This window comes from Setaria viridis, chromosome 5 (genome assembly GCF_005286985.2).
Source record: "Setaria viridis chromosome 5, Setaria_viridis_v4.0, whole genome shotgun sequence".
Classification (NCBI taxonomy): Eukaryota; Viridiplantae; Streptophyta; class Magnoliopsida; order Poales; family Poaceae; genus Setaria; species Setaria viridis.
In genome coordinates this window covers 45,676,815-45,704,517 of record NC_048267.2, presented here as the reverse complement: position 1 = coordinate 45,704,517, position 27,703 = coordinate 45,676,815, and the positions used below count along the sequence as shown (strand labels likewise).

At 44.8% G+C, this 27,703-nt stretch overlaps 4 protein-coding genes across 7 annotated transcripts; all 4 read right to left on the bottom strand.

Annotated features, from left to right (window-relative positions):
- Positions 1–410: 410 nt before the first annotated feature.
- LOC117854698 (uncharacterized) lies at positions 411–1,394 on the bottom strand. The gene has a single exon (XM_034736924.2). It carries the CDS (start codon positions 1,192–1,194, stop codon positions 538–540), a length of 657 nt encoding a protein of 218 aa, XP_034592815.1. The 5' UTR covers positions 1,195–1,394; the 3' UTR covers positions 411–537.
- A 4,156-nt stretch (positions 1,395–5,550) lies between these two features.
- LOC117854754 (protein LONG AFTER FAR-RED 3) lies at positions 5,551–9,069 on the bottom strand. Its single transcript, XM_034736993.2, has 14 exons — positions 8,910–9,069; positions 8,540–8,781; positions 8,329–8,401; positions 7,979–8,085; positions 7,773–7,896; positions 7,410–7,604; positions 7,199–7,284; positions 6,999–7,106; positions 6,821–6,916; positions 6,646–6,744; positions 6,479–6,553; positions 6,229–6,360; positions 6,023–6,138; positions 5,551–5,935 (listed from the first exon to the last, which is right to left on the bottom strand). Exons 1-14 carry the CDS (start codon positions 9,001–9,003, stop codon positions 5,761–5,763), a joined length of 1,722 nt encoding a protein of 573 aa, XP_034592884.1. The 5' UTR covers positions 9,004–9,069; the 3' UTR covers positions 5,551–5,760.
- Positions 9,070–9,515: 446 nt separating this feature from the next.
- Positions 9,516–19,227, bottom strand: LOC117854753 (uncharacterized). 4 transcript variants are annotated; one of them, XM_034736990.2, is made up of 19 exons: positions 18,878–19,227; positions 18,572–18,780; positions 18,063–18,250; positions 17,715–17,954; positions 17,474–17,620; positions 16,567–16,645; positions 15,526–15,709; positions 14,983–15,048; positions 14,206–14,442; positions 13,899–14,105; positions 13,488–13,791; positions 13,261–13,420; positions 13,051–13,159; positions 12,569–12,704; positions 12,391–12,446; positions 12,000–12,299; positions 11,797–11,919; positions 10,270–10,971; positions 9,516–10,174 (listed from the first exon to the last, which is right to left on the bottom strand). In XM_034736990.2, the coding sequence occupies exons 3-19, from the start codon at positions 18,193–18,195 to the stop codon at positions 10,007–10,009; spliced, it is 3,351 nt and encodes a 1,116-aa protein (XP_034592881.1). In that variant the 5' UTR covers positions 18,196–18,250; positions 18,572–18,780; positions 18,878–19,227; the 3' UTR covers positions 9,516–10,006. The 4 variants fall into 4 exon arrangements, with proteins under 4 accessions (XP_034592881.1, XP_034592883.1, XP_034592880.1 ...); XM_034736992.2 differs by having other exon boundaries at positions 18,572–18,877; positions 19,021–19,227; XM_034736989.2 differs by lacking the exon at positions 18,572–18,780.
- Positions 19,228–21,128: 1,901 nt separating this feature from the next.
- On the bottom strand, positions 21,129–24,442 carry LOC117857894 (two-component response regulator ORR4). The gene is made up of 5 exons (XM_034740798.2): positions 23,752–24,442; positions 23,543–23,643; positions 23,361–23,438; positions 23,167–23,237; positions 21,129–21,829 (listed from the first exon to the last, which is right to left on the bottom strand). Exons 1-5 carry the CDS (start codon positions 23,855–23,857, stop codon positions 21,490–21,492), a joined length of 696 nt encoding a protein of 231 aa, XP_034596689.1. The 5' UTR covers positions 23,858–24,442; the 3' UTR covers positions 21,129–21,489.
- Positions 24,443–27,703: the final 3,261 nt, after the last annotated feature.

The window sequence follows — 27,703 nt, the reverse complement described above, 5'->3', positions numbered from 1 at the left end:
GTAGTACTGGATTTTGCATGCGTTCAAGGCCCAATTCTTCACGGCTTCTCGGGCAGACCAGGAAGCATCCGATTCACGGCCCGGTGAGTGAACGAAGGAGGACGAAGCACCCAACCAAGTGCACGGACGTTTGCTCCTTCCACGGAGTTTCCTTCGCCGGCCGGATGGATCGATGATGATGCCGACCACGACGAACGAAAGACGGACGGGACGCGGACACGGCCCAGTCAAGCGGAGTAGGTAAGGTACTGTTGTCGAGTGAGGCAGCGCGCGACGCGCCGTCGCCGAGTCGCACGCGTCTCCAACCATTCGCACGAGTGACTGTCAATAATTAATGCGTGGAGTATCTTAAAAATCAATAAAACTTCCATTATCGGAAATGATCCTCGTTAGTAAGAGTAGTGTAAGAGTAAGTGGGCAACCAACGTGATCTCCATCGTTCCAACAAAAATGTGCAACCAATCTGTACATGTTGCTGCTCGTCCCTGATTCTAAACGAAATCTGTATGGCAGACTACTACTCAGTACTAGTTATGGCTATCGCGAAGACAGCATCCTCGCCGGCGACCTGAGCCATCTGCTCCTGTCGCTCTCCGCTATCGTCTCCAGCCTCGGCGACCACGGCCGGCTCCTCGGCCCCACGAGCTGCGCGTAATGCCGCTTCAGCTCCGGCGTGCTGCACAGCTCCGCCGCCGACGTTGCCTTCGGCGCCTTCGCGGGGCCGCCGTCGCAGGTGATCACCTTCTCGATGAACTCCGGCAGGACCCTGATGAGCGCGGCGCCGCCGTCGCCCTTCACGTACTCGAACGGGCACTGCCCGTCGAAGGGTAGCGCCGCCGGGGCCGCCTTCCTCGTCCTCCCCGCCGGCGCGGCCGACAGCGCGGCGAGCGTGGCGGCGGTGAGCACCTTGAGCGAGGGGAACCGCGCCGCGGGGAGCACGAAGTAGGTCCGCCCCGGCAGGAGCTCCTCGCCGGGGGACATCACCGGGATCGGGAGGCCGACGAAGAAGGCGTCCGCGGGGCAGACGGCGTGATCGGTCGCCGGCGCCGGGAGCTCCGCCGCGACGTCCCCGGCCAGGACGCGGGCGCCGTCGTCGGCGAGCAGCCGCGCCTGCCCGCCCCAGTAGACCAGCCTCACCGCCGCGGCCGTCCCCGGCAGGTGCAGGCACGGGGTGATCGAGAGCCCATTGCCCATTACGCCTTGGCGCCGCGCCTTTGCTATAGATAGAAGCTTCTAACAATAAAGATCGGTACTCGTAGCTGGACTCGTACGAAGTGAGCTTGCAAATGGACTTGGGAGAGGAGATGGAGTGGAGCCTTTCGTTTTTTTAAAAAAGAGATGGAATGGAGCCTGGGAATTGAATTTGTGGCGGATGGCTCGGGGAGGAAGAAGAAGAGGGTTATATATGTGAGGGAGGGAGGGAGCGTTGAAGGAGGTTGACCTTGGAACGAAGCTTCAAAGGGGGGTGTTTCATGTGCGCGTCGTCGTATGCTGGGCCTGGGCTGGCTCTGGCTGGGTCAGCGGTCAAAGGCGACGGCCATTTCCGAGGCTACTTGCTCCTATTTTTTTATTGGCACGAGCTAGCTTTGTGTGGTTGGACGACGTGTCGGCTGCCGACTGGGCGACAGGTGGAAGACGCTGGCCTGGCCGTGCGCGGGAATGCGACGTGGCCAGCGGAGCAAGCGTGGGTGATGCGCGTGCGGCTAGTTCCTGATCCTGCCCCGTTGGCTCCGATGTGTCGCCAGCCAGCCTCTGGTCGCCTCGAGTCCATGTTAAGCACGTCCAGCTGAATGGTTTAAAAAGGTGCGTCTATACGTCGCCTCCGGCGACAAAATCGCGTAATATCGCTTTCTATATTTATCGCCGCACAATTCAGCCCAAAAAGATTGTTTTTTCAGTGTGACCGTCGCTAAACCGGTACATGCATGCAAGAACAGACAAAATTGATAGTGTCATGCCATATGTAAAATTAAAAAAACTATAGATCTTACATCGAGCATCAAAATTAAATTCTAATTACACCAGCAGGTTTCTTACAATAAAATCTTCACAACAAGATCCCACTTGACTATATTTCGATGAATTTTTGTATTCACATTTTTTAATTAACATTGCATATTTTCTGCGAGAGATATACACATGGAACAAATTCTACAAATTCATGGAACAAAATAATCATACATACCGAATAAATTATATGAACTCACAGAAAAAACGTATACCCACGTGCATGCAGTTTTGAAATTTTAAAAAAAGTTAAAAATCATAAACCAAGCATCCAATTAGATTTCGATTGCACAACTGTGTTTCTTTTGACAACATCTTCAAAACAAAAATACACTTGACTATATATGGATAAAAAAATTTAAAATTATTTTTAATATAAAATATTAATTTTGATTACAACGAAAAAAATACTTAAATAAATAGAACAAATAATTGTCTAATGCGAACAAACATAATAACATGATGAACAAATGATTAGAACAAATGATTATAAATAATGAATAAAATACTGAACATCAGGAAAATAATATGATGCAAATAAAAGAGACGTACAAAGAACAATATACTCAGATAAAAGATTGAAAATTTGATATTGTAAAATAAAATAGTAGAATATGAGCATCAAGTTGAAAGATTTTTTTTTCCAAATACATATATCATGAACAAATTATATGAAGTCAAGGAAAAAATTAACTCATAGCACAAATTAAATGAACTGACGGAACAAAAGATCTATATACCTTGAACAAATTGTAGAAACTCACAGAACAAGTATTTATACACATAAAAAATTATATAAACTCACCAATCAAAAAACTGTACACTTGAAACAAATACATTGGACATATAACAACATTGTAATCCACGAATCTGCAAGTCTATAAAGCGAACAAATAATTTAACACACAAATCTATATGGTTGACCAGTTCATATCATGATAGGAAAACAAAAATATTTATACATGGCCAACAAATTGTTATACAAATTGTTATAGAAAGAATAATAAAAAGAGAAATTTGTATTCAACAATTAAACCGGTCTATTTCCTTGACCAATTCAATCTATAAAAAGTGAATAAATGAGTCAGCTATGTGAAAGAATAATCCTATAAATTGAATACATAATTTTACACTGCACACTAATAATTCTATATAGAACAACTGAATATACTAAGTATCCAAAATTATCCAGTAGATTACTTTGAAATATAATTTTGAATGTACCGTTAAAGAAATCAAAGGGTCATAGAAATACAAAAGAGAATGAGTAAAAATAAATAAAGGAATGGAGAAAGGAAAATAAAATTAATGCGAAAAAAGGCAAGATAAATAACGTACCACAAAGAAATATATAGAGAGGAATATACATAAGAGAATCTAAATTAAAATGAAAAACAAAACATGAATTAAACTAATAAAATGGAAAATGAAACAAAAGAGAGAGAAGAGAAAGAAAAAGGAATAAGAAAAGTGTGTAATCAGAAAATGGTAAAGAAAAGAAAAGAAGAAGAGAGAAGGAAAAAGAAAGGGAAAGAGAACAAGAAAAAGAGAAAGGATGAAAAGAAATAAATAAATAAAAGAGAAGAAAAAGAATAAAAATAAAAAGAACTGAGATAAAAAATAAAACAAGAGACAAGAAAAAGGAAAGAACCTATGGAACCTGGAAGGAAATGAATGAAAGGAAAACAACAAGAGAAAAAAAGAAATGGAAAACAAAGCAAATCAGCTTTACATGCATGCACGCACGCATGTGCAAACTTACCTGAGCAGTCATACACTAAAGGTTCATGTTTTTTTTTAACGATGTGCAACAACCTACCAGTCATACCTGACGCTTGCAACAACCTACCAGTCAACGATGCGCAATCAGCCTGTGTGTACTACTAGGGCCGTTTGAAAGTTACTCTGCTCTTTTGGGCCAGGTCGCAACAAAACGTTGCCGGTTCAAGTTGAGTCTAGCTTTCGAAAAAAAAAAAGAGTTGAGTCTACCTAGAACATTTCAAAAATAAATCAGCGAAGAAAGGTTGCGCAAAGACCAGAAACACTCTATTCTGGTAACACCCCTTTTCGAGGGACAAGTCGATGATCTCCCTTGTGCATGCGTAACTTTTGCTTTGAAAATTGAAATACAAAGAAAGTTCTAGACAAAAAAAGGTGATGGTGGCGGCGGCGGGAGAGTGCAATAGATTGGTTAAAGAAAAGATGGTCGACCGTTCAATGAGGATCCAAAGGTTCATGTTTTTTTTTTCATGCTGGTTGCCCGAAAAGATTGGATATTTCAGCCACATGATATCTAGCATCTTCTCCTTTTCTTTTTCTGCATTTCAATGATGGGCACATTCTAGTATGATTAAACTGAGTCCATGAAAAATTCGTGGGACAAGTAGGTGATCAGCATGCGTAACTCGCTTTGAAAATTGAAATGCATAGAAAGTTGGACACCAAAAGCTCAGTCATGTTGCACATGTCATTAGACGACTAAGCTTCATCGGCACACTGTTTCCAGCCGAAATACAATGCAAATGAAACCCATGTCGGTGTTGTTGTTTATCTAATACTAAGACTTTGGCTCCTCCTCCTGCTGACTGTTCCTCCTCTTGGAATTGGATGGAAGTTGACTGTTCTCCTCCTTGCACGGAACAAATCCGTATTTCCTACTTGATCGTGCCACCAGACGTCAACACCAGTAAAACTGTGGGCTTGCAGCCTTGTATTCTGATTCCGACTGCACCAAATCCTATATCTAGTTTCAATGTCAGTGCAAGTTTCAAAATGATAACGTCTAGGTACACGAATTCGGCCGCGGGATGAACGTAAATCCTGCCGCTCCGTTTTATTTTTCCATTTTGGAAAAGCAGTGCTGTTGCAACCGAAGCAATCAGCCGCCGACGTTTTCAGAAAGCCAAGCAGTCCGTGTGGGGGGTCGGCAGGTAGCTCCACCAACGTCATTCCGTTCAACTCCTTGGTCCTCATATATTGCGCGTGCCACTTCAACCAGTCAACGTTATGCAATCAACCTGTGCGTGTACTGCCTACTAGAGCCATTTGAACGTTACTCTTGGCACTAGCTCTTTTAGGCCAGGTCGTAACAAAAAGTTGCTGGTTCAAGTTGAGTCTACCGAGAACATTTCAAAAACAAATCAGGGGACAAGAGTGGGCAAAGACCAGAAACACCCCAATTCTGGTATACGCTAACTCTATACGCATCGTACATATACTACCTCTCAAACAATGGTGGTCGTGGTTCTACAAATTCTATTCATGCTACCCATATAAGATTCTTCAGTAATCTTCAGAGGGACAAGAACATGGGTTCAGAGGGACAAGAACATGGTCAGTGCTATCAAAGAAGGAAGAGAAAATTGATCTAAAGAAAAATTGCAGCAGGCTTGAAGTAACTGCTATGGAGTTCTTCAACAAGTATAGCTGAAACTTTAGGAGGCGAATTCTTCAATAGCTGCGCGTCAGTTTAGTTGGTGAAGAGTTGTATCAGAACGTGCTGTTTGGAGGGTTTGCCAGTAGTTTGGTGTGATCCTTAAGTCATTGCTCAAATGCTGAGCTTCTATCAGCTCTTGAGTCATGGCGTAAATGCTGAGTCTCTGTCAGGTCTTGAGTCATAGCTTAAATGCTGAGTTTCTATCAGGTCTATGTAAGTTGGCTATAGGCATTCATTCGTGCCCAAGGCCGAATGATTTTATCCTTAATTTAAAAAAATATAAGATTCTTCAGAGCGCCAATCGATTTGGGCATGCCTCAAGGGTAGGCCAGCTTGCCGCTCACGTACGTGGCCAGGACGTGCGCCGGCAGATCCCTGGCGAAGTCGTCCCACGAAGTGGAAGGCAGGACCACGAAATCGGCGTATTTCCCTTGAAAAAGGCTGCCCACGGCATGGTCCAGGAAGCAGGCGTAGGCAGCATGTATCGTGTGCCTGTTTTCGTTTGTCAGAGACATCCATCCATTAGCATTTTGCAGCAAGATGTATATGCCAAAGAACGTTAAACCGCAGGGGGCTTACGCTTTCAGTGATTCATCGAGGGATAAGCGTTCTGCAGGGATCCAGGGGGCCTCCCATCCAGGAGGCTTACGGGACATTGCTGTCTGAATCGCCTGTAAGGGGTTGATATCTGAAACCTGCAAGACAGTAACAATATACCTGCTAACTTACTATGTGGTGACAGAAAAACAGAGTTCAGGTGTTGAAAAATCTGCAGAATTACGTACAGGCCAGTCGGAACCAAAAGCTAGCTGTGCACCGCCAGCTAACAGTGATCGGAACGTATAGGAACTTCGCTCGGCACGTTCCAACCCAATCTTCTTTGCAGCAGAGTCGGCGTCATCTAATAGATGATCTGGCTGTGAACAGTAAGGCATATATTTCAGAAGATGAAGATTGCAATGCGCAATCTGCTTTGCAAAGCATAATACCAATATATTATGGTCTCCAAGTAGACAAGTAGCAATGGAACGGTACCTGCACCGATGCAATGGTACCATGTTTGCCAAAGCGGTTTGCTGCACCTGGAGCCAGATGTTGGGCATGTTCAATCTGAGTCCGCAAACAAAGACTCAGTTCAAATTCCATTAAGAAGATAAGAGGGAAAAATATTATTATTCAGCAATATGCCAATCAGAACACACCCGGAATCTACGGTCCTTCATCCCATTCAAATCAACAACCTTTTCAACCATATCCAGCAACATGTCATTAGCTTTATCCCCAATCGCATGTACTGCAACCTGTCAAAAAAACATTATAACTTTCTAGAATGATGCTAGTTGAAAATGAACGATACATCAAACAAAAAATGTCTACCTGAAGTCCAGATCTGTCAGACTCTAATGTTCTGTTGAGAAGATTGTCCATATCTGTCACTTGGAGACCATAATTATCAGGATCACCCTCATAAGGCTGCAAAAATTTACCAATAAGAACTTAAAAACAAAAGTAAACTTAAGTGGTTTGGTAAGTAGAAGAGGAGCAAACTATTCACCTCATGGAACAATGCACTTGAAGAACCCAGAGACCCATCAAGAAAAGCTTTAACACCACCCAGATGTATCCATTGACTTAGTGATCGACCATTCTCACCAATAAGATCCTAACAGATGAAAGATGTATGTTCAAGGTATATTCACGTAAATTAAAGACTTATCACCGAAGAGCTTGGCTTAATTCAAGGAGCAAACTTACAGAAACACGAGACCATGTGGGCATTGGGAAGAATAAGCATACTCTGATCATCATTTTTTGCATAGAGTGTGCCCACTCATAGACATCTTTAGTCATAAAAATACATATGTCAGGACTCAGGAATACAAAGAAGGCCATATATGAAATAACTACAAAAGTGAATCCTTCTAAATCTTGCCCAAGTTACTAGCAAAAAAGTGTTACAGAATACCTGAAAAATCTTGCCATGCTTTCTCTGATGAGGCCCCAGGGAAGTAACTACCCAGATCAACAACAGTAGTCACCCCCCTCATTAGGGCATGCCTACTTGCTCTAAGAAGCGCCTCTCTTCTTTCATGAATAGAAACTTTTTCAATAACATCAAACATAAGCTTCATAGCAGTATCCACTAGAAGACCAGTAGGCTCTACAAGTAACAATAGATGTCAGATAATTTGGTTATCCCTAACTATAAATTTTAATGCAGAACTAACAAGTGAGGTAATAACCTGATAGTATAGTAATAAAAAATTTATGTACGAGGTACCATTAGGTTAGTATAGGGCTGAAGGCAAATGTTAATTAGTCGCATTACCTCCTTCAGCTGTTCTCATGATGGTTCCACCAATTGGATCATTTGTGCTTCTGTCAATCCCAGCAATCTTCATAGCTACTGAGTTGGCTACTCCCACATGACCATCCACGCGTGAGAGCCAGACCTGCAATTGAAATAATTCAGTTGGAAGTCCTGCTGTCATGGCTTCTGAAACGAGGTTCAACTCACTGAGTTTGAAAACACACTGGATTATCTGGTGATATATCATCCAGCCAAGCAGCAGCAGGAAAATCACCACCCCAAACATCATTATTCCACCCTCCTCCTAAAATCCACTGTCCTGGATGCTTATCTGTTCAGAAAATATATAAGTCTCAGAAATGTTGGTATTTTGTAGTCTGTAGAAAGCTTTGACAGTGCTAAAACAAAGCGTTGGCACTTAATCCAACACGCCCCTGCACTACAGCAACCTACTTTTTGCATGATGTGCTACAATAGAAAGCTTCTCGCGGGTGTCACGGAATTCAGAGACAGCTGGTGGGTTCTCAATTTGTGATAACAGGCTTGCATAAGCAACAAACAAATATGACGGCACCTCTGGTAGCTTCCTTGACTCTGCTGATGAAGTCGTCTTTGCTTCTGACCCCTCGAAGTGGCATCCTCGCCAACTGCAGCAGGTTCAGATAGTAGTAGTATTAGAAAGCTAGTAGAGTACACTCTGAGAAACAATTTGCCTAATCTACTGTAACGTCGCTGAGCAAATTGGGAATTGGCGAATGCCCATGTGTAATGGGAGGTAAGCAAACCTGCAGGCCGCCTTCAATGAAGTGCACATGGGAGTCGATGAACCCCGGCAGCACGACGTTCCCGCTGAGATTCAGCTCATACGTGTGGCGACCCTTGAGCTCCCTGACTGATTCGTAGGTCCCGACGCGGAGCACGCGGCCGGCGCGGACGGCCATGGCGGCGGCGAAGGGGCGGGCGGGGTCGGCGGTGTAGATGGTGGCGTTGGCCAGGATCATGTCGGCGAAGCGGCCCCGCGGCGTCCCTGCAACGCGATGCAAGGGGAGAGAGACGAGAGTTAAATCCTGAGCTACAGTGCTCTCCAATAACCAGCGCGAGAGGGGGGAGATGGGTGGAGGGCTACGGCCGGCGGCGTGCGCGGCGTCGGCGTACATGAGAGGCGGGAATCCGGAGGGAGGAAGAAGGCGGCGGCGGCTATGGCAACGGCCGCAGCGAGGAGGGCGGCGCTCTGGGCGGGCAATGCCATCTCTCTCGAGTCTCCAACCAATCGGCGTGGCTGCCCTGCCCCCAGGTCTTCTCAGACAGCGCTGTCGTCGTAATCGAGCGAAACAGATGGCACCAGAAAGAAAAGACGCTTTCCGAATCCGAATACGACGTCCAATGAATCATGAATAGAGAAAAAATATCGGTAATGCCGCGTCGGACGTTCGCTTAAAAAATTCTAACGCTTCTTATCTATCCATTCCCATCGTTCTTTTTCTTTCCCTTTCCCATCGTTCCTTTTCTTTTCCATCCGACTCCTGTGACCTTCCCATCGTTCTTTTTCTTTCCCTTTCCCATCGTTCCTTTTCTTTTCCATCCGACTCCTGTGACCTTTCTTCTTCAACCTTCCACCCCGACGTCCTCCTCATCCACCCCGACGGCGGCGCGCTTCCCACCCCGACAGCATTTCGAATGAAATAAGTATAATTATTCCAAGAAACATACAACAAATCACAGTACAATAAAAAAAATAAAATATAGAAAAAAAAATCAACATAAGGATTTGAACTCAGATCTTTGGTGTGGTTTGTTGTATACTCCACGAAATAATTAATTATTTCGTTTTTGCCAAGAGGTACAGGATAACTACTCGGCGCCAAGATCTACAGCGCCAAGCTTGTTGCCAAAATCCACAGCGGCAAGCTTGGCCTCACGATAGCTGACGCCAAACCCCCGCCACGTCAGCATCCACGCAGCTACTATGGACCTTGACGCAAGGAAGGCTGGCGCCGAGACGTGTAAGCTTGGGTTCAGATTTTGAAATGGTTCCACCAGGAGCGTATTTGTAAGAATCTTTTATAAAAAGGACAAAAAAAATAAAATAAAAAAGTCGGCCAGCCCAACATCCTGGCCACTGCAGGAGCGGAAGGCGTCTCTGCATCATTTCCTAATTATTTCACTTGGTTCCATTCCATTGCCCTCTCACGTGCTGACGTGCCTCCGGCCTCGGCTGTCCGGCACACATCACATCATATCGTCATTCGTCACTAGGGGAGCTGGGACTTGTAGATGTCATGGCACGACGACGATGGCAGCAGGGGGCAGAGCCGCATGGAGAAGGCGTAGCGGGTCGGCGGCAGCAGGTACTGCTCGTGCACGCACGGCGTCCAGCTATCGTCCCCGCCCAACCCCATGTGCCTGTGGTCAAGATGCACCTGCAAACACAAACACAAGCCATTTCACCATCACTCTCCGATCAGTCCGGAGCTCGATCAATATAATGTCAGCAGGAGCTCAAGAGCAAACGAACCTCGATGTCATCCCCCTTCACCAGCTTGTGGACATGGGTCGCCCGGTCGAGCTCCTCGGTGCCGTAGTAGCTCGCGCTCATCTGCATCGGCGGGGACTCGCCATGGACCGACGCTTGGAGGCCCAAGCCGTCGGCGTTCCGGAGCGCCACCCACCTGACGTCCGCCCGGCCGCCGCACTCGCCCGGGACGATGTACGGCACGTGAAGGTCCTCCACGCTGCTCTCGTACACGCCGACGTGCGCCGCAGCCTTGCGGTCGGGGTAGCACTCGAACGGGCCCCTCCCGTACCACATGACGTGGCTCAGGGATTTCTCTGCGTTGAACACGACACCGACCCGGGGAAGGGGAGGGAGATCGGCCTTGGGGTTTACCTCATACTCAAGAACCACGTCGCCTGACTCGTAGATCCGGCAGAGCATGTTCACCTGGAAAAGAGTAGACTCGGGAGCTTGTGAAAGAGCAGCATCGTCGGGCTTGGGTAAGTTCCCAGGAAGACCATAGTAGACAGTGGAAAGCTCCACAGTGTTGTCGGGCAATTCCTTCACGGAAAACTGGCTGCTGTAGAACGAGACGTTATCGAGGGAGGCTTCTCTCCATTGCGAAACATAGGGCTTGGTGTAGAAACCTCCTTTGTCGTTGTCAGTTGGTGCGCGCCAAAAGCATGGGAATATCCCCTTGCTCATAAGCTCAACATTGCTGACCTGTTAATTAACAGTAGCAGCATTAGTTTCAGATTTTGACCCCTTTTCCTTTTTGATAATTTCCAAGTTTTCTCAAACAGAGTAAAGGTGTAGACACTGAGATCAAATTGCAAAAGTTAGTTAAGCTTGGCAGGAGTAATATGACTGGTAGCTACTGGAATGCAGTGAAAATGGTTCAAGGATATTATAAAAAATTGACAGAACTGTTGTATAGAGAAAAAAAAGTGGTGGGGAGGATATCCCATTGCAGAATCTATGTTTTTTATTAAAAAAAAGGAACGAATGCAGCAGGACATGGCAGCCCCTTATAATGACAAACATAAAGCTTGAAAAGCATAAGTCATCTTGCCAAGAGTTCAATCACAATTCACAAGCCACAGACGCTCATAAGTTGCAACATGCTCTATGTAAAGCCAGTTAAAAGTGAAGCCCTTAAAATTTTCTAAACCAACACAGTGGTGTGGTGATGAACACGCCTGCGTATCAGACACTGTGGAGATGAAACAAAAAGTTTATTTAAATATCTACAGTGCATGTATGAGATAGATTTAGTTGTCACTTGATTTAAACCTGCTCCCTGTTTGGAATAACCCAAATACCCAGTAACACCTCGCTTCAAGGCTTTGAGCCCTTGCCTAGGTTAGATCTTGGCATATACTCCCTCTGTTTTTAAGTATATGATGTTTAGTTTTTAAACCAATTAGCTTGCCCTAAATGTCACATGCTTTAAAAAAATGGAGGGCGTATTATTGTTAATTGCCTAACATAGAAGTATAGAAGTGGACAACACATTCTTTTTTAGTCTGCAGTGAGCATTCTACGTACCTTCCAACTGTCTATTGTTCCCAGTTGACTGTTCACTTTGATTTTCCAGGCATCATTCTTGCTGATTATTACACTATCACCAGTGCGTTCACAGACCAGAGGGCTACTGGAGAATGCTACTGCCTGAAGGTGATATTAGGCTGTAAGGTAATGCAGAAAAAATAGGAGTGAAGTAGTAACAGGATCAGGCTAAGAAAACATACATGGGGAACAAAGCCATTTTTCTGAGGTAAACAAAGTTGTGCTGAAGCCAAGAGATGACCATCTTTAGCCCATCGCGTATGGTACCTCTGTTTCACATTTACAGACAAAAATACTTCTTTGACTGCACAAGTACTCCAAAGAGCAAACCAAGGTGACGATTCCATGTTGATAAGGTGACTAGTCTGCGGTGCTAAAGTTGGAACATTCAGCGAACCAGAGCCCAAGATGCAACCATCTCCTTGAAGAACCCAACTGAAGTCCAAAGCTTCTGTTGTATCGAAAAAGTGTCCATTTTCAATCTGTATGATAATGATGGAACCATTAGATGCACATTGCACAAAGCACACAAGAACATGATTTCATGACTACAAAATATCAACCAGAGGTTACCTTAAGCATGTTATCTGCTGATGATATTTTGATAGGCTGGTAAAGGTATTTAACTTCTGCAACCAGAATAAATCTGGTAAACTAAATTTGGCATCCGGTGGCTTTGGAGACAAAGACATTAATTTAACAAATTGATACATAAGAAAGCAAAACATTTTTCCCTAGTATTTCCAGTTACCATGAACAGCTGGGTGAATTGTCCGATCAGGCCACACAATGCCATTGAGGCAAAAGTTTAGGTCATTAGGAGTATCTCCAAAGTCGCCACCATATGCCCAAAATTTGGATCCATCTGAATCCTCCTTTAGTAAACCCTGACATAAAAAAGGGGAGAAGGATAGCACTGAGAAACAAACAATGGCATAAGAAAAGAAAGAAAATTCATCAATGGTCCATTTTAAGGCATTTTGATAATGTACTAGATTAGCATGTCAAATTTTTAGGAAATGATGAAAGTTAAAGAAAGTCAGTTTGTAATGATCATTTTTCTATTTTTATTCACTAATCAAACAAATAGGTCATAACCTGACCTATCCAGTGAGACACATAATGATGCCTTAGAGGCTTACACACTAGAATCACACAGAGGTCAGTATAAGCATGCAACACCATTTTCAGCGATGTGGACAAAAGGTCAAGAACGGGAAAATAGGCCACAACCTGATCAACCCAGTCCCATATGAAACCTCCTTGGAGCCCAAAAGTGTTGTCTATGGCCATCCAATATGCATCAATATTTCCGTTACTGTTTCCCATAGCATGCGAATATCTTGAAAGCAAAGAGGAGAGAAAAAGTTTCTTTAATCATGCTAATAATACGAAAACTGACAAAGAGAATCAAGTCAATATGTGAGAAAAAAGTAAGCATACTCGCAGAGAATTAAGGGCCTTGTTTCAGATGGGTCTTTTGCTATCTTAATAATATCCCAGACACGCATATACATGGGGCATACAATATCTGTGGATGATGTTCTGGAACCACCTCCTTCATAATGGAGGAGCCTTGTCGGGTCCCTTTCACGAATCCACCCTAAAAGAATGTTACCATTAGATGGGAAGACAGAAAAAATGAACTGTCACAAGGAAGAATGTTTTACCAGACATGGAAGCATGATTGGGACCATATGAAGATTCATTTCCCAGGGACCATACAATAATGCATGCATGATTCTTATCTCTCTCCACCATGCCAACAACACGATCAAGCATTGCATTTGCCCATATAGGTTCTAGTGTAGGATGTTTGAAATGGCTATTTTCATCAAAGCCATGTGTCTCGATGTTGGCTTCATCGATTACGTAAAGACCAAAAATGTCACATAACTCATACCACCTCGAATGCTGGGGATAATGGCTATTTCTTACAGCGTTAATATTGTTTTGCCTCATCAAAATCAGATCCTGTCACAAATAGATAGATTGTATAGATCTGAAGTTGGGCAGATGATTAAATTAAACCAGAGAGATGATGTGTTAAAATGCTCTCCAATATGACAGAGGATATCAACCTTGATCATGCATGCTTCTATATTTGTCTTTCCAAGGCGTGGATGGTGCTCATGTCTGTTGACACCTCTTAGTACAACAGGACATCCATTGACAAGCATTTGCTTGTGTGCACGGACCACATTGCGAATGCCCACTTGGCATGATTCACACTCAATAAGCTTCCCATTGGCATCTTTAAGGAGAACAACAAGTGTGTATAAGTTGGGCTGTTAGAAGAGGAAGAATAGTTAAAAGACATAACTTTATACAGTTGGACTGTAATAGTGTAGTTCGGCAGTAGAATTCCCCTTGGATTAGATTTCTTACATGTTCACTAGACCAAAGTTTTGGATTTTCTATTTTTCCACCAAGAACATAACCATGAAAACCAAGACAAGGGCCTCGACTTGTTTTTGGCTTCGGTTTCAAATTAACCACATTAGCAAATGAAAGATCACCATCTAAACTGATAGATGGTCCAGAATTATCATAAAGTGCGGCTTCAATAGACAAAGTTGAAACATGCTCCCGGTCTTGCTTGTGTGAATCAATTTCCACCTCAACCTGACGTACAAAACAACATTAGAAGTGAATTTAAACATAGCAATATCAGAATAAATATTTCCCTGACAAATGCAAAATCAGCAACTACAACACCTGGATTTTGCCACATGAGAAAACAACAATAGGAAATGACAAATGAATTGCCCTAGAAAATGTGTTGCTTGCTGTTTGATGTTGAAAAGGGGGGCCATACAAATCTAAAGCAAGCTAAGCAAGCATCAAAACTGCATAAGTATATAATGTTTGGTCGGTTGCGTAATAAATACAAGATTCTAAATACTTATCAATTATTCCTTTGGTGGTTCAATACTTGATTGATCATGTGCTTGTGAATAATAGATATAATTTAATACAGCAATAAATTTTTTAGTTAATTAGCATTCCAATCCAAAAGAATGAAGAAAAAAGGTAAGGAAAAGATCTGCACTCTGCAACCATCTTCACTAGTTTCCCCCACAATTTGGTGCATCATGAATCAAATCATCTCCACTACCCAATTTGCATAACTGATAACCCTGCCAAGATGGGGACTAGAATTACCTCGATATCAGCTAAACTGAAATTCTCATCCATGGTTGCTTTGAAAAAGTAATCTGTAATAAAAATCTGCAAAGAAAATTTTAGCACTTATTAACCCAAAATTTCGGTGGAACATGAATAATCTCTTTAAGGGAAATAGATAAAACAAATAGAAAATGTCAATGCAAAGTACATGTCAAGAGATTGATCATTGATGGCTAACTTGCAGTTGTTGCCTCAGGGAAAAGTTCAAGTTTAGTATGACCTACTATCAGTATGATCCAGTGGAATAACATGCGAAAAACTCAGGTGATGTCTATCTTGGTTTTATCGACATAGCTGATTTCACGTGCGTTGCTAGCCAGAAATGGCTTACAGGATTAACTGATGAATTAATGTGCCATATTTTAACAAACTCATGACATAGGGCACCTTATTCAAGACTAAACGAGGTCAAATTACACCAAATACGAAGCTTAAGTATCCCATATATTTTTTTTAAAAAAAGTTGCAAACAACAGCTAGAAATTCATTTATAATGTAAGAAAGATTCAAGGAGTTAACCTGTGGCTTTGATAGTAGTAGAACATCCCTGTGAATACCAGATAACCACCAATGGTCTTGATCTTCTAGATAAGAGCCATCACTCCACCTCATAACTTGAACAGCAAGAACATTTTCCTTGTCTGAATCACAAGGATGGCAGCAATCAGTAACTTCAAACTCAGCAGGAAGCCTGCTGTCCTGGCTGCATTGACACATCAAGCCAACACTCAAACAGACAATTCATTACAAATCTATAATAACAAAAAGTAGGTCACCACCGGTATGAGCATTACAATAACGCATTCTGTGCTATTAGAAAACTTCAAGGATCTTCTGCAATCAAAAGCATCCATAGCAAAATATTTATATCATCTAGACTAACACGCCATAGTCAAATATTTATTTATCATAAAATGAAAAAAAGCAGCTGGTAGCCAGAGGCCCAACACACCTAAATCACAGGAAAAATACACTCATCATAACAAATTTTAGCATTTCTTAACCCAAAATTTCCATGGAACATGAACAATTTCTTTTAGAAGGGAAACAACCAAATAGAAAATGTCAATGCAACGTACATGTCAAGAATTTGATGGCTAACATACAGTACCATTCTTGATGCTATATTCATAAAGAATGCAGAATTTCATACATCTAAGCCTTTGGATAACACTTCAATACAAGAAAACATAATTATAAGGTTGGGAAGAATCTTCACTTCTACAAGTAGAATGTGAGATATGGTAAATTGAAACTAGATTGCTGAAAAGACCTATATGTATAACATGTAACATAAATTTGTTGATCCCACACAATAAACAGTTCGTGCTGCCAAATTTTCTTGCATTTATGAACTTAAGGAGAGAATGCAAAATATATGGGTCAGATATTTAAATAGTAATAAAAATAGCAGGCTTCACTGGATCCATTAGCAGCAAGGAAGTGAACAAGGAATCAGTTTACCATCAAGTGTTAGCTTGATAAATCGTTTATACTGTAGATTACAAATAAAATGGAGTACAAGGAAAACAATTCAATGCATTTCGTTTTTTTTCATACCTGTACCCAATCGGCACCCCATTTACCCAAGCGAAAAAAGCAGAATCAACAGCTTCAAAGTGCAGCAAGATCCTCCGACCTATCAGAATTCATAATCAACTCAGAATTGCTCAAAATGATGGGGAATGTTAGTACTGCATCCATGTAAATATCAAAGACAACAGAATTATGCATGTTGAGGAAAGGAAAAGTGTTCAGAAAATGTCATAAGATGCATCCCACAAGACATAAAAGAATAACATAGCAAAGAAAATAAATTGAGAAACATGTGTGTTAGACAGCTTGCTCGGTTGGCATATTGGCCCATGGGTAACGTGCAGCATCAGGGCTTAGAGCCCATACGCATGGTAGATTGGTTAATTGATAGGCAAGGATCCCAGTTGTGATTCTATAAACCAAACCCTAGGACATCCTTGCCTATATATGCTTGTAACCGACACCTATAAATGCTTGTAACCCTGTATATGTTCCAATCTCGCTTACAATCTGTAACGGTGTAAGTGTAACCAACACAGAACAGTGTGTCCAAGGAGATAGCAAGCTATGCAATAGCCATGCCAAGCCATAAACTCCTTAAGAATCGCACAAACATTGTAAAATCCTTTGACAAGAAGCCTTCCACAATCAGAACTTTTTTTCAAGTTAATGGATCAGATATCCCCTCAAAATAAACAAATATTTATAAGTCAAGGTTATTCAAATCATAACTGGCAAAAATGAAACTAACTTCCTTGACAATATCTTCATTTTATCTAAAACTCTTAGTATTAAGGTCACTTATGCTAGTTGAAATGCAATATAGGATTTGGAGAAGTGAGGATACAAAAATAGGGTGGCAACTATCACCAAACTATCACAATTGCTGCGCAGAAAAAGAATATTACAAAATATTACGTTAAAAACATACCTTTCCACTCTTTTGGGATGTGAAAAACTGTCCTGTAACAACCGGTGGGATTATCAGTGGACACAAATGGTGGATTTATTGGGAAAGGATACGTGGTATTTGTGTAGATTGGACGGTCAAACCCATGCATTTGCCAATTGGAGGGTACTGCAAGAAAGTTGGCTTTCATTTCAGAGTAAATTTCAAAAATGTGCAAAAGAACATGATAAACAATAAGCACTATCTCAACTAAAAAGCATGCCTGACAAAGCCTCCCAGTTTGAGTCATCAAAATGAGCATCAAAGAATTTCTCGGGAACACTTTCTGCTGAAGGAGCCAGAAGAAATTTCCAGTACCCACTTAGAGATTTTGTGTACGGTAAGCCCTTGGACCAAAGAGCAGCGCTTTCTAAAGCACCGCGAACCGCATCATCATTCCATACAGCAGTGTCAGCATTGAGATAGTTCACATTCCTTCGTTCATGCCAATACCTCAGGGCTCCTATCATAGGAAAGAAAAGGAAGCAAATCGATCAGACAGTTTGAAATCATTAGGACAATTACCCTTGCAAGACTGAATCTGCTATAGAAAGAGCACTTTAGATTGTACCTTCCAGCGTATCCTGTGAGCGCAATGGCACATGCGCATCCCGCTTTCTCCACTTGAAGAATGACGGATCCTCCCAAGCTTTATATGAACGGTTGGAGGGAGGAACCACAGCACTGGCATAAGCTAATGCCATAATGGTCACACAAGGGTACCGATTTCCTCAAAATGAACTGTTACAAACACATATCCTGAAAAAACATGAAAATACCATCTCAGAACTCAGAAGAAATGGCTATTGGGAATGCTGCAATTGGAGTATGCAATGCAAGCCAGTTAATTGATTTTAGGAGTATGCCACTATGGAAATTGAACCAGGTGCAGTACTACAGTAGTACAGTGGCGGCACTATAGAATAGCAGACCACACTGGATGCGCTTAACAACTGCAGCCGAACAAAGTAGAGTTTCAGGATGGTTTGTAAAAGGCCACTTTCTCCAATTTCCTCTCCAGCCCTGCACACTCTGGTTGAACCAGATCGAAGTAAACACCCGAACTCCTCAGTTCCTCACCGTTGGGTTATCCAACCTCGTCGCCACCTTCGCTCCTCCGAGCACCCTCAATGCCCTCCGCCCGGACCCCTCGCCATTTAACGAAGCCCCTCAGAGCCGCGGCCCCGTGCTCTTCAATCTCGTCGTCGCCGCAGCCCTCGAATCCAACTTCAAAACCTCCCTCCCTTCTTCCCCCAATCGAGGTCAAGAGGATGATACCCGGATCGATCCTTGATCCCAACAACAAACCGATAAAAATAGAAGCAGCCAAACAATAGAAACTCTATCCGGCGGTGGGGCGGTTGGAGATGAGGATGGGTGTCGTACCTGCAGGGGTGGAAGAAGGGCAGGAAGCGATCGAAGATCGATGATGGGAGGAAGTGATTAGAGATGGATCCTTGATCCCAACGACCAAGACGCGGCGGAACTCTAGCCCATTAGCCCGAGCGATGTGAGCCGAGCATTCGTACCTGGAACGACACAAGACGGCGCAGCAGGAAGGAAGCGATCGACGAGTGACCTACTAGCTATGAATCCTCTCCGATGAGGGATTGGGGATGGCGGGGTGGATCTGGAATTCAGGATTACAACTGCCGAGTAGTTCCAGTTCCAGTTGGAGTGGATTCAACAAGTGTCTGTTCCTCGTGAGAAGACAAAATCAGCTGTTCCATCGCCACTCGCGCGAGAGTCCAGGACGCTACAGATGTTCGGACGGAGATGGGCCTGGACCGTCGCGGCGGCGGCTTCTTTCCGGCCCAAGTATCAAACGAGGCCTTGTTTCAGTAGGCCGGCCGGTGGACAAGATGGCCTTTCTCTGTAATACGAGCTTCCAGGGTACGGTGGCAAAAACCAACACGAAAATTGGATTTCACTTGGGTACAAACAGTGCAAAGTTTGGAAGAACAAAGGAGGTGCAAAAATGCAGCCTAACAGTTTGAAAGTTTTTTTAAAGTAAAATGCATGAATGGTCATTATACTTATTAGCCTATTTCAATTTGGTCATTGTACTAAGAAAGTGTAAATCATGATCATTAAATTTGCTCAACTGTATTAATACGGTCATTATTTGCTCTCTAGCAATACGTATTCGAATGATGTGGCATCTAGCTAGGCATGGCTGAGGTTTTTCTTCACAAAAAGCACATGTATATTTAAAAATTGCTCCATCGTGGACAAATGGCATTGTCTTTTCATTTATTTGTTCCATTTATCCCTCCTCTTACTGATTCTCTTGATTTCATATATAATCCCTCCTCTTTAACTCCATTGCGGGACATCTTTTGCAAATTCCACTGTGGGTAAATATACATGTTTTTTAGGGGGAAATCCTCAGTTAGGCCACGTTGGATGCCACGTCATCCGAATGCGTATCACTAGAGAGTCACGATAGAGTCGCGTAATCTTAATGACTGTGATATACACTTTCTTAAGTACGTTGGCTAAATTGAAAGAAACTAATAAATATAATGGTCATTCATACATTTTACTTAATTTTTTTTATGAAGAAAGAGTTCTTATTGGCGCATAGCATTTCTTGTTTATTGGTCCGGAAGAATCTCATTGTCCGGTCGTCGCGGCCGTGCCCACCCCAACCCCAAAGGAGGTAGCAGCAGAAAAGCGCGAAAACGACAAGCGTGGTACGCCAAATCCCGGAAGCAGTTGCGTGCCTGCCCGCCCCCATGCATTCGCATGCAAATGGCATCCTCCTCCCTCCCGGCTCCCGCGCAAGGCAAGGCTGTCATGACAAGCTAGCGAGCGAATAGCAAAGCGAGGGGGAGCAATTTGCAGGGCGCAACTTGGCACCGGATGGATGGATGCCCAAATGCAACGCATCCTGACCATGCGTGCGTGCATGGGCTTGAACTGAACCGATTGAAATTGAATTCCGATCCAGGGACACTTTTTTTTCTATTTCGGCCGGTGGCGGTGTGATCAGAGAGATCTCCGGATATTAGTAGCTTATTCGATCCGGGGTGATCCTGCCGGATCCTGCCCTATTCCCGCCCAACCACCCGTAGTTGCTTCGATGCTGCGAATACCGCCATAATCTAATGCCATGCCAGTATGGCACACGTACGAAACAGTGTCTGCTTACCTTTCTTCCTTATTTCTTTACAATAATTGTTGCTGTTTATTTATTCTCATCTTATCAAATTCAATCATCCTGTGTGAATCAACGCCCCTTACTGCTACAGTCCCGTCCTAGAGATTTTTCAGCTCAAGTTCATGTTTCAGTTGCGTCGGAACGGAGACCCGTCGTCTGTCACCGCAACGCTGTTTCAGATCGGCGTGGCGTGGAGCCGTGGACCACTCCTAGATTGTTTGCTTCCCCACCGTCAAGCTGATGCGAAGCAGCTTGGGTCATCTCGTACACACACACGCTGGGCCCTAGGCCACTGCTTCTCTTCCTTTTATCAGCTCAACGGTGTGGTAGCAGGAAAGATGTGCGGTAGATGCCACAGCACAATTGCATCCGTAAAAAACCATCATCAGCAGAAGGGAAGAGTAAAACCGATTGATCCACCGAACTGTGCTGTGCAAAACCATCATCACAGGTCACAGCCTTTGAGCCAGTCAGTGGCATAGTAAGCCATCATCAAATTAAAATTAGCCTAAACAAGAGCATCCAAAGGCGCTGCCTTTATCTACAACTTCCTTTCCCCCAACCCCCTCCCATCTTTTTCTAACGAACACACAAGGGTGTCCCTGAGCACAACAAAATTTGCAGGCCGAAGCAGCTACTATATAAGTATGCCGTAAATTGTTTTTCACTTCGAGCTAAACCCCCACCCCTTCCTCCCAAGGAGCTAATGATCCATCCATCCATCCATCCCATGAATGATTAGCCCCTCCAAAAGAACAGCAGAAGAAAGAAGGAAAATTAAATTCTTAGTAGGGAGGTGGTTCTGGTTGGTTGGTTGATCAATTCGGTTGCCTTTTCAGGTCTCCACTGCCAGGCTGCTATTGGACAGCCTTGGCTTGGTGCTCTCCGGCGACGTGAGCCCCTCCTGCTGCTGCTCCATGGCCGCCGCCTTCCTCTTGTTGCTGCCGTTGCAGTCGCTGATGGCTGCTGTTCCGTCAGCGGTCGCTTCTGCCACGGCCTCCTCCGGCTTGTGCGCCGGCTGTGGCGGTGGCTCCAGCTTCTGTTCGGGCTCAGGCTGTATCTGCGGCTGGCACATCTTGGGCTCCTTCCTTTTCAGGAGATGAGACTTGAGCTTCTTCATGTCGGCGAGCTTGACGGGCTTCAGGAAGAACTCCTCGGCGCCATCTTCCAAGCACCTGAAGTTTTTGAGTCCAATCGTTAGCGAAAAATGGGAGGGAAACAGGTTGCCTGGAAGGGAGGAAAAATTTAAAAAAAATCCTCTTCTTTTCCCCTTTGGTTTCTCCGCTCTGCCTCTGAGACGAGTGCTCACATCACTCCAAGGACAGGGCAGGCATGTCAGAGATCTTTGCTACCACAAGGAAAAGATCCGGTCTTATGAATTTCAGGGCTCTTTTGACTCAGCGCAGCCCCAGCGCATGATCGTGTTTCTTTAATGAATGGGTTCCCATCCCAGAAATTTTGACCACCGGACAGTGACCACAAAAATACTCGATAAAACTCGAAAAAGAAGAAAATATAGATATATAGCTTTTTGCAATAAATCCGTTTGGGGTGTGTGTCCCCCCGAAAGATTTCATGAGATCTTGGCCCACCACAGCAAGGCACTGAGAGGGACCTTTCCTATGCTTTACATCGCTGTCGCCAAGATATGCGATCTATGCATGAAAACACAGCGCATTCATTGCCCTTCCAATCCCACTCTTCCATTACACAGCAACGTCAAGGGAGCTGTTCTGGGGAATTCCCTGGATTTTCCCCTTCCTTTGCCATGTCAAATCACACTACTATACCCCTCTTGTGTTCTTATCTGAAAAAGATCAAATCTTCTACATTTGGCTGCTATCAGCCTTGTTTGAATTTAATTGGACACTTTGAGGAAATTCAAAATTTTTAGGCAGGCAGTAATGGTTCAGCCAGCAGAGAGATGAGCTTACTAGGAAAAAAAAATTCAAGGCAGCGTTTTGCAGGAATATTTATTTGTTTGCAAGCTTTAGACCTACAACAAAGCAAACAGACTAGCCGGCCTTTAACTATAACTAATCCAAGGCACAAAATTCAGAGGCGAAAGTTGCAAATCTTTTAGTGCTCCAACTAGTTAAGAAATCAATCCCAACGCCTGAAGAAGCCTTTCTGCGAGCACTAAATTAAATAATCCCTCTGCCTCAGGCATTCACCCATTCAATTCTTTTAGGCAAAACTGGTAATCTGGCATGATGGCATTATATTCCTTATGCTCCCTAGATTAGCCCCACCCTTTCATTCACCAAGATATGTACCATGTACTGCACTGCTAATCAGTTCAGAACCAGGGAGGCAGGAGGCCAGAACAGTAAAAAAAAAACAATCATTTCCATCTGGTACCTCAGGCCATGTACGTACCGATTCTATGAACTGCAGTAATAGCTAAATTCTCCTGCCTAGTGAGTGGACCAACATGATAAATGCTGGATGAAAACAGGACGGGATAGTAAGGAGGAGAGAAGGTTTAATTTCAATGCAGTTCTGAGCTCACCTGTTGATCCGGGCAGGCACATTCTCAGACGACATGATCACCACAGGAATGTCCTTCAATGAGGAGGACCCCTGGATTCCAAAGTTGGCAAGGAAAGAACAGAATTTTACTCCCGCTGTCGTTGTGGACCATGAATATTTATGAACGCCCAAACACGGGAAAAGAAGGAATTTAAGGCGCTCAGCGAATCTCACCTTCACCCGCTTCAGCAGATCATACCCTGTCATGCCCGGCATGCAGTAGTCAGTGATGATCAGATTCACATCGATCTCCTGCAAGGGGAGGGAGGGAGGCAGACACGTGATTGGTCACAGTCCAGAACAAAGACCAACAATCGGGGCAGGAGATGATGGAGGTGAGCAGAGCAGGCAAGTACCTGTTGGTCAGGGGAGGAGGAAGAAGGCGATGATGGGTCGTCCGCCTCATCCCTCAATCCCAGCAGCTCCAAGGCCTTGCTCCCGGAATCGACAGTGGTCACTGGACAAGGATTCAATTCAAAGGAGATGAGGAAAAAAAGAATCGGTGAGAAGAAAGAAGAGAAACATTTCCTCCCTCGCATTCAGTCGAAGGCAAACAAATACACACCTTGGTAGGACGAGTTCCTAAGCAGCATCTCGATGAGCTTCCTGTCGATGAGGCTGTCGTCCACCGCGAGAACGTGGAAGCGCGACTCGGCGTCGACCACCGTCATGGCCGCGGAACGACGAGAGCCAGTACTAGAAACCGAACGAATCAATCAACCAGCACGGCCGGCCTCCCTTTTGCTCTCCTCCTTGAGTCGCTCAGGGAAGCCTCTCTTCCTTGCTTGCTGCAGGCGTTGCTTAACGGTGGCTAATGCAGCATCTCGGGGAGAGGGCAGCAGCGGGGAGCAGGCGGAGGAGGATATAGGACATAGGAGGCGACCACCATGGCACGCCACATCACGGCAGCGGCAGAGGCAGAGGCAGCACCACCACCATCGCCCCTCAGGAAAGCAAGATCCGACCGGATCACGCGCCCGAATCTCCACAGCAAATCGGCTCCATGATTTCCCCTCCCCCTCCTCGCCTTTTCGCTGTGGTCTCTGCTTCCGATGAGTTGGTTCTTGGCTTTGGGGTGGTGTTGGTGTGGATGGCAAGCAAGAGGGAGGAGGGGAGAGAGAGAGAGGGAAGGGAAGGGATGGATGGGCTGTGTCTCCACTCGCTGCTTCCTGCCCTGCACGCTGCTCCTCTCCCCTCCCACAGTTCCTTCCGGTTGCTTTCTCGCTGCAGTCTTTACCCACCCCTTTTGATTTCTCTTGTGGCAAATTTATGGATGCCGTGCCTTCTAGTAGCTTGCTGATCGGAGAGCACGGCGCGAGGCCGAGGAGGTCGTTGAGATTCGTGCCGTGCGATGAGTGAGTACGTGGTCGCATTGTCAGGTCATTTTGCCAAGAAGAAAGGAGAAGAGAGTCCTGACAATGCTCGGCTCCAAGAACAGCATGCATTTGTTTGGTTGGCAGTAGGACAAGATCTGTGACAGCGTATCGAAGTCGCAGTAAAGCATTTGAACTGCATGTTTCGTTCATACGATGCGAGGCCCCAGACGAGACGAGAATATACAGCACCTTTTGTCTGAGACTCCCAGCCATGCATTGTAGCGCATTTCTCCCTCCGTATCGTTGGAATTTCTAGTGCCCAAGACTCCAAGAGTGAAAGTTCTCCACGGTCACACCATGCGCGTCGATCCGTTCCTGCTCACGGTCAATTCTTTAACCGCAGGGGACGCAAAGCGAGGCCGCCTTGGTCTTCCAAGCAAAGGGGGGGGAGCCCAGGCCGTCTCGTCTCGGGCTCTCGGCTCTCGCCCGGTCGCCGTCACCCTCATGGGCGGGGCCCGCGAGGATCCTCAGAGGGGTACGGTAGGGCCGTAGGAGAAGCGCTCGTGCCGGCGCCTCTCCCTCTCCTCCAGGTGGGCCCCGCAGCGGAGGTAACGGAGGCAGGTCCATGTGACCCGCGCGAGATCTGCCCCCGTCGTCGCCGCGACGCCCACACGCCACGAGCCCCCGAGCCTACCCCGCCTCGTCCACGGCCGGCGCGTTGCGTTGCGTTGCGTTGCGTCGCGAGCCGAGCACGTCGTCGTCATGACCTCGCTTCTCGCCTCAGCCAGCACCACCCAACGGCTCCCGCGCACCTGCACACCCAGCACAGGGACCCCTGTTCTCTCCAGCGTACACGGAAATTAGACGGACGGGATCTCTCCAGTTCTCGACGATCCACCGTCGCCAAAAAAAAAACCGGGAGAGAAATGGTTCATGCTGATCCTAAGAGCAACCAACAGCTGGAGCGAGGAGCATCATTATTAGCACGGCGTAGGAGCTTGTCTTCCTCGGTTTCAATGGGCCCTAGGATTATCGACCGGGATAATTAACATATCGTTGTTGTTGTTGTTGACTCTATAATTCTTCAAAGGCTGCCTACATTGTATAGAAATTTATTCTCGTCAAAGGGGACTCTTTTTTTCCAACCCGGTAAATGATTTGCTTTTTCCGAAGACGATGTGGGGCAGGAGGAGGAGAGAATGTGTTGTGTGCTATCGAGAAAGTTAAAAAGTTGGGAAGGGGGCAGCACTAAGCGGGTGTTTGGATAATAGATGCTAAACTTTAGCACATGTTAATCGGACGTTCGGATGCTAATTAGGAGGATTAAACATGAGCTAATTATAAAACTAATTGCATAACCCCTGGACTAATTCATGAGACGAATCTATTAAGACTAATTAATCCATCATTAGTAAATGGTTACGGTAACATCACATTGTCAAATCATAAACTAATTAGATTTAATATATTCGTCTCATGAATTAGACTCCATCCATATAATTAGTTTTGTAATTAGACTACATTTAATATTCATAACTAGTATTTATACATCTATACGATACGATAGGTGCTAAAGTTTAGCGCGTGAAAACAAAACACTCCATGATCCTCGGTCTCGTTTTCGTGGACTCATATTCTCCTCCGGCCGGCGTTTTCGGCCTGTTATTTAATTGCGCACGTCGGTGTCAGGGTTTATGGGGAAAGGGGGAGCAAAAAGACAAGTTGAATTGCAAACACATGACATGAATGATGCAGCCACAGACCTACTGGTAGACTGTAAACATCGTCCGGATTGCCTAATGACTTGGCTGCTCCTTTCTCAGTTACATTCATGGGCTTAGTAAGATTATCATCGTGTACACAGCAATTCAACAAAATGGTTGGAGTTTTCTGTTAAAACCACTGGAAGAGTAGAAGTAGATTCTGTCGAGTTAGTTTGAGGAAAATTAGTTTATCTGTCGAGTTAGTTTGAGTGTTACTAAAAATAATTTGGAGGGAAAATTAGTTTATCTGTCGAGTTTGTTTGAGTGTTTGACTAGTCTAAAACCGTTCCTTAGTGCTGACGATCTCAAACTTCTGCAAGGACAGTTTGTTCTTAAATTTTAATGATGATAATGCCCACCAAATGGATGTTACTTTATGATGAGAGATCCTGTTGCAACTGGCCCTTAGCTTCCAAAAGGGAGTGCGCTTTCTGTTCAGCTGATCTCCTACACCGCCAGGCGCCACCTCCGCCTGTGGAGTTAATATGCTTACGCAGATGGAAGATACGGGACGGATACACGCACGCACACGCACCGAATCGGAGCACAGAAACCTCGAACGGCAGGCAGGCAAGCATTTAAAAACTGGCAAAGATTTGGGCGACGTGACCATCCAAGAAGCGTGGCGGGATTCGATCGAGACGGGGGCCGGGCCGGAGATCAGATCAGAGAAAAAAGAGTTACGACGATACGATCCGATCGACCCATTCATCCATCCATCCGCCCGATCTTATCTCGCTTGACAACGATGCGTCCTTTCTCCTTGCTGACGACCAAAGCAGACAAGGCAAGCGAAGCAAGAGATGTTTCTGACGATGCTGCAGCGACGGGACGTAGTCGTCAGGATCACCAGGCTCCTACCCTACCCTTGCTGCCTTTCTTTTCTTCTCTTCGTTTCTCCTCGCGGAGAAAGCGAAACAGCTATCGCTGTAGCTCGGGACGACGTGATTAGCACCGCATGATGCATATGCTCTTGGACTTGTACAGATAAACCTTCTCTTTATTTTACCTCCTCTGTTATGTTAATGGCGAGCCCATGTCAACTTCCTCATCCTCCGATTCTGCGGATATGAGCTCCGTGATGTGCAGTATTAACAAGTTGGAGTATCTTGAAGATCCCCAGCCGGACGTGATAGTAGTAGCTCGATTATTTTTTTTAAGACGTTACAATGATGCAACTTTAGGAGAGGTCCTGAAACGCAGATTTACGAGAACTGTCACCTACTATTAATACCAGAAACACAACAATAGAAAAAAGAAACCACAGCACCACCACCACACTAAACACGACCTAAGATGTCTGAAACCTGCAAGAGATAAGAACACCATGAACGCACGCACATCCGTCTGTCCACGTAGGAGCAGATCAAATCTTCACCTTGCAAAACTAAATGGATTTGGTGGCCGCAACAACGCCCCCAACAAGGTGAGCTACTGT